The sequence below is a fragment of the Apus apus genome, chromosome 5 (genome assembly GCF_020740795.1).
Source record: "Apus apus isolate bApuApu2 chromosome 5, bApuApu2.pri.cur, whole genome shotgun sequence".
Taxonomy (NCBI): Eukaryota; Metazoa; Chordata; class Aves; order Apodiformes; family Apodidae; genus Apus; species Apus apus.
In genome coordinates, this window is record NC_067286.1 from 4,202,665 (window position 1) to 4,213,864 (window position 11,200).

At 41.4% G+C, this 11,200-nt stretch overlaps 1 protein-coding gene across 3 annotated transcripts in view; it reads left to right on the forward strand.

The window, feature by feature from the left end:
* The window catches only part of SLC6A5 (solute carrier family 6 member 5), a 36,196-nt gene extending 29,445 nt beyond the window's left edge, over positions 1–6,751 (forward strand). For 2 of the 3 annotated variants that reach the window (XM_051621882.1, XM_051621883.1), the window contains exon 16: positions 1,620–2,765. In XM_051621882.1, the coding sequence (XP_051477842.1) occupies positions 1,620–1,775 (156 nt within the window). In that variant the 3' untranslated portion in view covers positions 1,776–2,765. Of the gene's footprint in view, positions 1–1,619 lie in introns of all 3 variants that reach the window. The other variant, XM_051621884.1, reaches the window with a different exon arrangement.
* The last annotated feature ends 4,449 nt before the right edge of the window (positions 6,752–11,200 follow it).

Consider the following 11,200-nt stretch of genomic DNA (forward strand, 5'->3'; position numbering starts at 1 on the left):
TTTCTGGGACCTGGGCTTAAATAAAATCCCAAGTGGCACTTTGTTTTCACGCTGCTTTTGTTCATTTTGCAAATCAGATTCCTGCCACTATCCCCAGCCACAGTCCCTGTGCCCTGTTCCAGCCTGCTCCCGAGGTCACTCCCTGCTGTTCCCATCCCTCTGGCTCCTCAGTCAGGGTACAGCAATGTTAGCTTCGTGTCAGCATTTCATCCCTTCCTTGCCTCCCCCTTATCTTCTGGAGAAGTTTGCTGCTTTCTCAGTTCTGCCCTCTCCTCCCTGCAGGCTGCTTGTGCTGCTGCCTCCTCGGGATAAGGAACAGATTCTTGTCTCCCCTTTTCAGAGCTGCTTTTGCAGTTCAGCTCTTCTGCAAAACCCGTCGGGGCTGTTTTTTTACACCTCAAAAATGAAAAGGAGAGAAGAAGTACTGAAATAGAATAGTCTTTTTGGTCTCTCAATATGTCATACTACACATGCCTAAGGGAAAAGACCACGCTTTTCTGCTGCACACAGAGCAGAGGGATTTAATATTAAGGGGTGAGACACCCTAGGGAGAGTATCCAAGTACATGGTTGGCCCTGTGCAATGAGGCCACTTGTCTGAAGGGCCATTCAGTCCTTGTGTAGTGCATAGTGGAGCACACAGGCCAGGAGACAACTACTCCAACTGGGAATGAGCTCATGTGAAATTAGACTGACTTGTTAATTGTCTCATGAGTTTCTCTCATTGAGACAAATTCTTCTGCTTCAAATCTTCTAACTTACATGAGTAGTACTGGCATATATATTTGCCACAAAAATGGGGTGCTCTCCTCACTGTCTCTGTAGTAGTGCACCCAAAGAAACACCAAAAAGTTGGGTCTGTATTGAAGGGGCTTTTTCTGAAGCTATTTCAGCTGTAGCCCAGTATTTCCTGAACACAGAGTCTGCTGCATAAAATTATTATGGTTGATTTGGGAGGTAAGAGTTGCAAGCTGGTAATTAAGCAGAGATTAAAATAACTGATATAGAGGTCTGATTCACTTTATTAGGTAATAAACATATAATTGCTCCCTCTCAAGTCATCAGAAATATGTTTTCTTTCCTTTTCATCTGTAAATGCACCAATCAAATTATATATTCAATAAAGAAATCAGTGGAAAGATTAGAATATTTTTGTTGTTTGTCAGGTTAACATTCTCCTCTTTTTTTTCCTGCAGATGGAAATGAAACATTTTGCCATCTCAGAATTAAAATCTTTGTTTGTTCATGGCAATATACTTCTTTTGGTCATTTCTATGCTTTTGGGAAATATTCTAAACAGAAATCCAATTATTTTAATGCAGTTACCCACTGCTTAGACCATCGGGCTAAGTAATTGTGCACATGTCCTTCAGTAAGTGAGCTTTGCAATCTGTGGCCGTGGTTCTGAGCTCCCCTTCTCTGACGTGGGGGAGAATGTATAATGAAAATCTGGGCACTTTATCCTCTATTAATCTTGCAAACTCTGTGCAAAACAAACACTGAGCAGTGGAGCATTGCAGGGCCACCATCAATAACCTGAAACGAGCCAGTGCTCTTCTGCATTGTAATTCTGCTCCCTAACTCCAAATGAGTCTCTCTTTTCTCTTCCCCACATTGCAGCGACTCAAGCTGGTGTGCTCTCCACAGCCTGACTGGGGTCCCTTTTTGGCCAAGCACCGTGGTGAACGTTACATGAATATGATTGATCCACTGGGAACCTCTTCCCTGGGACTTAAACTGCCAGTGAAGGATATAGAACTGGGGACCCAATGCTAATAATTACTACTTGGGTGGCAATAACACTGGCAGCCTTTGCTGATATATTTTTTTTTTTTTCTGTTTTGTCTCCCCACTGTTTCTTCTTTTCTTTTTCTCAGTGCCTGAAAGTGGTTGCTAAGGAAAGTAGGATTTACCATTGCATGCCAAAGGGAAGACCTAGCTAGACCACTTCCAGGTGTAAGTGATGCCCATGCCATGTTCTGTACCTGCTGAAATAGCAAAAGTATGTTCCACAATGGGTGACGTGTTTGTGTCACGTTCCGTAGAAGGAAACAAAACGCAACAGGAAAATTTATTTAAGGAAATGATGTGCAGAATTTGACCCGTTTCACACAAGCATCCTTGAAGCAGGTAGCTGTGATGGCACTAGGATTTTATTACGAGTGTAATCAAGGGATTAATCTGCTCCCTGCAGATGGGACGGGAGCAAGGAAAGAAGGGGATCTCCTGTAGTCCTGCTATAAATCCAGACAAAGTGGAGTCGCTTTGTCTACACTGACAGCAGACTCTGACCCGTTGTGGCTGCACACTTCTTTTATGATTTATGCTAACTTCAAGGGCCTGTTATTTAAACAAGTGGAGACCCTTTAAACAGCACACCAGGAAGCAATATGTGCCATCAGAATAGAAACACAATAATTAATTTGATCTTTTCAGGTAGAAAAATGAAAGCAAAACTTAACTAATAATTTAGAGATTGGGACTAAGCTGTGTGATTGAGTCTAGAATGGTTTGGAAATGGTGCCAGACTGAGATGTGTGGGCATCACTGTTGAAAGTAATGTCATATGTTTCTTTTGATAAGTTGATATCTGTCATTTCACTTAACAATGCCTCAGTTATATGAAGTGTCTGAAACTTTGCTCCATGCTAAATGCAACTGCGGTTTTATTCGCTTCAATGTTCTGAACATAGTTTTCCTTGTTTCTCTGCTTTTGTTTACAGTATCTCCTCAAGAAGCCATCATATAATTTGTGCCTAACTTTGTATTCTTACAGTGGTAAGTGTAGTCTAGTTACCACCTGACAACAGTTATTCGAAGTTAGATGTGCTGTTCAACTTTGTGACTCCCCATTTACTCTCCTATAAACATCTTTATATAACCTTTAGATGATGTATTCTTCTCTTTCAACCAGTGGGGAAATAGCAGAACCCCACTTGTCTATATATTATATATATAACACTTAAATTCTTCAAAGCAATGTTATCTCAGAAATGTACATGTTTTTTCTGGTTCGGTTTGTGGATTTTTTTTGGTGTTTGGTTGGTTTTTTTAATTATTATTTAAAACATTTTCAATAAACAAAAGAACAAAAACCCACAACCACTGCAGTCATCCACACAGATGCAGCCTTAGATAGAAAATATTTGAGTGTTGGGGGAGAGGACAATTTATTTGAAGGCCATTATAACCTTTTATAGCTATAAGACATCCTGAATCATTACATGTTAGAAATCAGATATAAGGGGTGATATCAATCCTAAAATTAGTTTTCTTACCTACTGGGCAGAGTAAAAATAGAGCTTTTTAAGAGTACATTTATTTACCTGAATAGAAAATTAGCCCAATTTATTGTAAATGTACTAGAATGAGGGAGAAAAATATATCTTCAATAATTGGCAAAACTGTAACCTTTACTATCTTGTAATATCCTATACATAAATATATGATATTTTTTAACAGTGATCAGTGTTCATGTAGTGTGTGTACTAGTGATGTTTTATGTCCCTATAAATATCTTACCAGTGTAGAGATAGTGAGCTTAGAGTAGTTTAGGTGGTTTTTTTCCTTCCCTGCACACACAACTGTAGTAGCCAGTAAATGTTCTTTCCTTTCAGGGGACTGTTTCTATCCCATTCTTTTGTCTGTGTCTCGTCATATTACAGGGTCTCAGGTAACTCTTCAGTTCGTGTGTGTCTGTAGATGAGTAGATGTGTTGTCTCATCCTGTTGAAGAAAACAAAACAAAAAACTAAACCTTAATGTAACACTTCCACAAACTGTTAACTTATTTTCTCTGTGTGTGTGTATATATATATGTATATTCAATATATTAATCATTTTGCTGAACATCCTCTTTCATGGGACAATTAGTGTTGCCAGTTCAAGGCACTGCTGGAGACCTTTAATCCTCATGCAGGACATGCAAAGTGTCCTCAGGGGTTGTCAATGAGCAAAGTGAGGGCAGATTTTGCAACGTTTTGTGCTGGCCCCTCAATCCCCAGAATCCCACTCCATGGGCTCTGTTGGTCCCTGTCTCGCCTGGCAGCAAGACAGGACCCTTCTGTGAGCTTCTCTGCCTTAAAGCTGTGTCCCCTTCTTTCATCTTTGCCTCCTGCTTTAATAAGGGGCCTGTTATTCTTACTTCTGGCTCTTGTTTTCCTGGCAGAGGTTTGAGAAGCCACATTCTGTTTGATGTGATGAAGGGTCATAAAGATGAGCTGGAACTTTGGCCCCCAGGTCTACATGGGGCTGAGGGGCCTTCTCTGGATGAAGAGAAGAACCTAACTCAGCATCTCTAGTGGGAATTAGATATTTTTGTCAAGATAAATAGCTGTAGGCCTCTCTTTACCAGTATTACCTAGGATCTTAGTTTGATTTTTGAAGTCCAGGCCAGTTTCTCCTCACTGCTACTGTGATAAAAAGAAATATGCATCCATAGGTTTGTTCCTTTTTTTTAAAAACAGAAAACACACTCAAATAGCTTAACAGTTCTGAATCCTTTCACTTAGTAACTTATCTCAGGTCAAGCATTGGAACTGGGATTAACTAATTGCAATAAAATTACCTCAGTGTAAGGATGTCAGTTACTGTTTACCTTAGGTATAAAAGAGATGTTATTTGAAGTAGTACTGCTAGGTTGTGGTATCTTTTCCTTCACTAAACCAGAATGCCTATGAAAAAATTAATTGCTTTCCATGATTTATGTAATTAATCTCCTTGTTTTTAATTGAGATGTTGTTCCTGTGCCTGCTAAATCATTAGCACAGAATTGGGCTTGACTTTGAAGCTCTGCAAACAGATGATGGTGATTTTATTCTAGCTGATACTTGTATTCAGCTTTAACCTCAGTTACTAGGTTTGCAAAAACATTTGGGGAAGGGGAGAAATGCATATAAAACTCACAGAAGATATTAATTTTTCACTGTATGTTGAAAACAGATTCTTTTTCACACTGGCCTTCTAAAAAAAGTATTTTACTGGCCATATCTGAATGTTGAGATTAAATAAACCAGCAGTGTCTTCTTTAAATGAGAAGTAATCTTGAAGTTTGGGAATGCACTTCATTTACCATCTTCTAGGAAAAGTTTGCATGTACTTTGATAATTTTCTAAAAATAAATTTAATAGCTAATTAAATACCAGTAAAGATCTTTAAAAGAAAAAAAAAAAAGGAGGGGAAAAAGCCATATTAGTAAAAATGTGATGTATGTACTTGCAGGTTTATCTATCTTGTGAGTAAAAAATGTTAAAATTTGGTGAAATTACTTATGTTGCACTTTTTTTTTTTCTTTGAAATGAAATTGAATTTCTGAATGAGCTGAGATGCATTACTGTATGCATTAAAGATTATACCTAATGCAAATGCTTGCCATCTTCAAATTCTTTGGGGTATTCCTAGTGTTTTTAATATGCAATGTTCAAAACCTGTGTTTCAGCTAGACATGGCAGCACTTTGTTTCCAAAAGAAGGGTTTAACAAAATGACCTTTAATTGAGAAAGACTTGGATTGTCTTTATATGATCTTTCAATTGGGTCAAAGTAGTCTTTTCCTTAGGTTCTGCTCCACTCACCATGTTAGATGTGCCCAGCACTGAAGATCATTGCTTCTGATACACTGTGTGGCTATTGCTTACCATGAAATTCCAACACCTGATTTATTTGAAATACCTTTGGTCTGTTTGAGTATATGTATTGTTGTGTGGTTAATGTGATTTCTTGTTGGTTATGTTAAAGCAATTCCTTATTTGTGGCAGACATTGGTTTCCTATTGGTTTCTTACTCGGCAGCTTCACCTCTTGCAATCAGAGAAAGACTTGTAAGAATTGTGGGTTGCAGGCAAGGGGCATTCCAGGGAGCTTCTCTGTTTTGCTAGTAACTCTGCTGTCAGAAACGCCTGTTGCTTGGTTTGTAGCTAAATGGTGTGCACCTAAGGTACCTGTATAATGGCTGAAGCTTGATATTCCCGAGGGACTCAGGTTGATGACTTAAGGAGGGGGAAGAGTTGGGGTATTTGGGGGTTCGGCCTTTGTTACCCTCAGGCAGCCTGTCACCAAAGAGAGGTTATCCTGATGGGGTTTACATCATGTGAGAACTGGGCTGGACCTTCTTGCTTGCAGTATTATTATTTGCCCATCATGTTTAAACACATCTTCAGGTAACCATTTGCCTTATCGCTGTCTTCCATTGTTCGGAAAATTATGGATTGACTAAAACCTGTTGTTGTCTGTCATTTACATTATGTAGTGTTACCTTGTAAGGTAGATGCTTAGCTGGTACAAATTGTCACAGCTTTGTTTGGAGCTGTGACCATTTACACCCGCTGAGAATTTGCGCCCTGTGTCCTATGGCACTTTATTAACAGACCCATCGCTGATGGGTTAAATCTTAATTACTTGCGTAATGTCATATATATATATATATATTTACAGGCATTCTATGGGGTACTGCTGCCTATGGATAAAGATTTGTACCCTAACCAGGTCATTATAATTTTTTTTTTCATTAGCTATAAGTGGAGAAGATCTATTATGTTACAAAGGATGCATCATATATATCTCATGTAGTGCATATTATAATGCTGTCTGTTGTTAATTTAAGAAATCATTATTCTTGAGGCCCTACCTCAGATTTTGTATTTATGTGTACAAATGCAATTTATTGTATTATATATTTGCCTATGATATTTGAATGTGATAAAATTATTCAAGAATGTATGGGCTCTAAAGACTCTAAATAAATGTCCAGTATTTAAAACAGACAATATATCGACATTTTTCTAGTGAATGAAATGTCTCTTTTACCACTGCCTCCTTCCCCGCCCAAAACACACCACAAACATCATTCTTACTTAACACACAGCCTTAAGGTATCTGCAGAATTGATCCGTTTGATTGTTTGAAACCTTGAGCAGCAACTGGAAACAGCCCTTTTGGGAATGGAGATATTGCACAGCTGCAGAAACAAGTAACAATTAGATAGCTGGTTTCTTAACTATTTGAGTGCTCTGTAGCTTGTGGAATAGCTGATGGCTTAGCAGAGAGCCGACTGGATTTGCTTAAATCCTTCTTATGCTATGAATCCATTCATCCCAAAGGTTGTTGAACTGTTAAAAACAAAAGAGGTTTGTGTCTTCTCAGGTGGAGATGCAAGTGAGAGGGGTGAGGGAAGAGCAAGGGAAGAAGGAAAAGTGCAAGGACACTGTTCCTGATGTCACTGTACCTTTTGTTTAAAGCTGAGTTCTTGCAGTGAGGTGAGGGCAATGTGCCACAAAACCTATGTGGAGAGCAAGTTCTCCCCTTCCCAGCAGCCTGCTGTGGAAATGGTGCTGATCCAGCCTGTTTCACTGGTGGCAGACACGAGCTTCTGACAAGCTTTCCCCACATTCAAAAGCTGACGTATGATGTCTGATCACAATGTGGCTTCGAAGCTGGTAACACAAAAGATACTAGTGTGATGCCACGAGTGACAGCAATTCCAGGCAAGGGCCTAATCCTGAAGACAGCTCAGTAGCTCTGTGGCAGGGCTGCTTCAGCAGTTCTGGTATTCAGTTCCACCCCAAAGTATTGTTTTCTGTCTGTAAACCTACACTTCTCTGAGATGTGTGTGTGCAGATGAAGGAGATGTCAGGGCGTAATGATGAATGACTACAGTGCTTCTTTGCATGAAAAAGGCAGATTTCATCTTGGGGAACTGGAAGTTACCAGTGAGCACCCTAAGAGAGGCAGGTAAGTGTCATTAGTCCCCTTTCCAGGGAGAAAAACTGAGGCATGTGGACTTTGTCAAGTCTCCAGAGTCAACCAGTGTGCGTCATTGATACAACACGTTGGCTCTGGAGCAAGGGACAGTCCTTTTCTGTCACCATTAGGCACTGCTGCTTTAAATCTTTAAACTCATTGGGAAAGAGGAAAATCCGTGGCTTTTTAACTTGGTTGTATGGATTTACTCAGGCCATGCTGTAAACTAGGGTGTGTTACTTCAACAACTGGAAGAGAGGCACATCTTCTATCGCAGTGGTAGCAGACGTGCTTAGCTTGAAATTGTTTTACTGAAATCCCTGAAATCAGACTGAAGGGCACATCTTACACCAACTTAATAGATGACTCTGTTGGAAAGTTTAGTTTAGACTTTGCAGTCTTCAAATGTTAGCTAACCGTGCATTTAGGAATTAAGAAAAAGCAGCTGGTCTTGCTTCATGGCTGCAAGCAGAAGCAGACAAAAGGTTTCTCTTTGCAAGGCCTCCTTCTGGTGCAGTTATTTATGTGAACTATAAACCTTAACGTCGATACTTTCAGCCTGTTGGGCTGATTATATAGTCCTTTACAACTACTTAAGAGTTGGTGGGACAGATTTGGATACAGTTTTCCCCTCCTCCCTTTACATCTACTCTTTTCTTAGTACTTAGGTGTAAAGTGCTGTTGCTAATTCTTGCCCCCTCCTGGCTGCAAAGGAAACTCTGCCCTCATGGATTGCAAGTATCCCTTCGGTGCCAGGCTTCCCAGGAATGTGAGCCTTACTTGTGAAACGAGGAGATTTTCAATCCCATGAGCTATGAGGTGGGTTTTTTGCAGGTGGAAGCACTGTCGTTTTCCAGCCTCTGCAGTTGAGCCGGCAACTGAGTCCAGGCATTCAGCTACGTTTAAAGTAACACTCAGCATTTGTAATTGCCTTTCATCCAGAGCAGGCAAACAGCCTCACCCCTGCTCTGAGAGATCCCGGGCCTAGTCAAAAACACTTTGTCAAGCTACAAAATGCCACAAGCTTCGTGGCTGACACAACTAACGGTTTAACACCACACAGTTAGCAATATCACAATAATTTAGGTGAAAACCCAGAAGCATTCAGTGTCCAGCTGAGAGTGCAAGAACAATCTTTCACAGGAGTGTTATCATAGCTGAAACCCAGCTAGCTTGCCAGAACTAACGCCTCAGTCTTGCAAAAGTGCCATCAGATTGTATTTTTTTTTTTAAATTGCTATAAATGTTCAGGAACACAGTTTTAATTCTTCTCTGAATGTCATGCCTTTCAGCTATTTATACTTCCGACAAGATTATATCACAATGTCAATTTTTTTTTTTTCTGTGGTAAAGGAAGATGATTTTTTGCCATTAGAGGAGGTGTAAGAATAGTGTTGGCTTGGAGAACGTTAACTTTTTTTGGGTGTCTATCCATTTCTCCCATCCTTATGCAGTAAGAACAGTTGAAAATGTTTTTAAGGTTACTAAGGCTCTCCCAATGCACTATAAGGTGAGCACTGAGCTGGACTATAGGAAGACCCACATCTGCAGGACCAAATCCGTTCAGAGCCCTCCCTACCAAGTTGTTTATGTTACTTGTTGCAGCACCTGTGGGCTCTTTAGATCAACAGAGGAACAAGTCAGGAATGATTAGGGCAGTCTTTATCCAAGAGATTTTTCAGGGTGTCTTTGAAGCTGTGCTTTAAAGATGGTAACTCAGTGCAAATTTTTGTGTGTATCCACAGCAAGTTTTTAAAATAGCATTTAAGCCAGGTTTACGTTAACTAATAACAGGTCTGTTGAAGAGTCTGTGACCAGTTTAAATTACATATCCACTAAAGATGTGGCACCAAGTGGAAAATGGAAACCTCAAGTTGAATTAGACTCAATTTGGTGTGTAGATAGATCTGATTTTACTAGTAGATAAGCACAAGTATAGCTAAGCTAGCATGAATTGGATGCGTAGACCTTTTTCACAGGAAGAAATCTTATCTGAAATGAGGGAGTAAATCTCTGCAGGACATGCAGAAATATGCAGACAATTTTATTTTTTTTTCAGGATGGGTAGAGCTACGTCTTCACCTGCTGATACACCATTGCCTCTTGTTGCTCTGGCTATATATCATTTACCTACAGATATACAGATAGGCTTGTGTGCTCCATGGGTAAGAGTGGTGCTACTGGGGTGGCATCCTAAACAAAAGGAAGAAGATACAAAGTTATTTTTGAGTAAAAGCTCACTTGCTACACTGGAGCCAAATTCCTGAGAGGCTTTTGGAATGACCTCCCCAGAGCTTTCCTGGAGTGCATTACCTTGCTTGCTGCCAGGAACAGCTGTTTTCAGAGATCTTACTAATTAAGTAATTAGTCAACCAAGTTATACTCTTTGCTCTTGCAGAGGTGTGCAAATACAGCTGCTCTCTAAGACAGGTATGGATTTGGACTTTTTTTTTTTTCCTATGTCATTCTAACTTTATCCAAACGGACAGTTTATTATTTTACACTCCAGGTGGCTGGAATTTTCCTTGTGCTGAACTAAAAACCACAATGTGATGAGGCGAAGGCAGCAGAGAAGGGGGATCCTCTGGCTTTACAGCTGAAAGGGCTTGATTTGAACGGTAGTAAATCTACATCAGCTGGACATCTCCCCCTGCTCCTGTTGGGGGGTGGGGGCTTGACCTGGGGCCTGTAATCTCTACTTCAAATTTGACTCAGGTGTTCTAGAGGGGAGGGATTGCCTATAATCGATGCATGTGGGGGTCTGTCTCTTGCCAAGGACCCAGCCGAATTAAAGGCTGGAGGGAAGGAATATTTGAAGACAGGTTTTAAAACAGCCAGCAGAGCAGACTCTTGGATGACTCACAAGTATCTTTAAATACTTTACCTTCCTTTTGCATGTGAGAGGCATGAAAGAGCAGTTCAGTGAGTTGAGCAAGGACACGCAAGGAGCCTTCAGAACGGTAGAGGTTTCTGTCTTGTATCTTAGAACTTCTGGTCTTTATTTTTTATTCATACCAGACATAAATACTAAGATTAAATAGTTCAGGGTTTGATTCTTACTGTTTTTATACCGAGAGCAAGGAGGGTGCGGCGAGAGGGAATTCACCTTTCGGGGGAGAAGGGCCGGCCCCCGATCCCAGCACGCACCGTGTAGAGAGGGCGATGGAGGAGGCTGGGATGGGAAGGAGGGATGGATGGATGGATGGGATCTGCCGGGGTTGGGGGGTCCCCTGCGCTGCTCCGTGGCCGGGCGGCGGCGCTGGCGAGGCCCGCGGGGGGGGGGGGGCCACGCGTGACGGCGGGGGGCGGGCGGGGACCCCCCTGTGCGGGGGCGGCGGGGCCGCGCCTGGGCAGCGGGCGGAGCCGGAGCCGCTCGGCGCGTCGAGAGGCAGCGCTGGGCTCCGCTGGGCTCGGCGCGGCTCCGCAGCAGCTGCCGGGAGGGAGGGAGGAGAGAGGCGGGCGCTGCC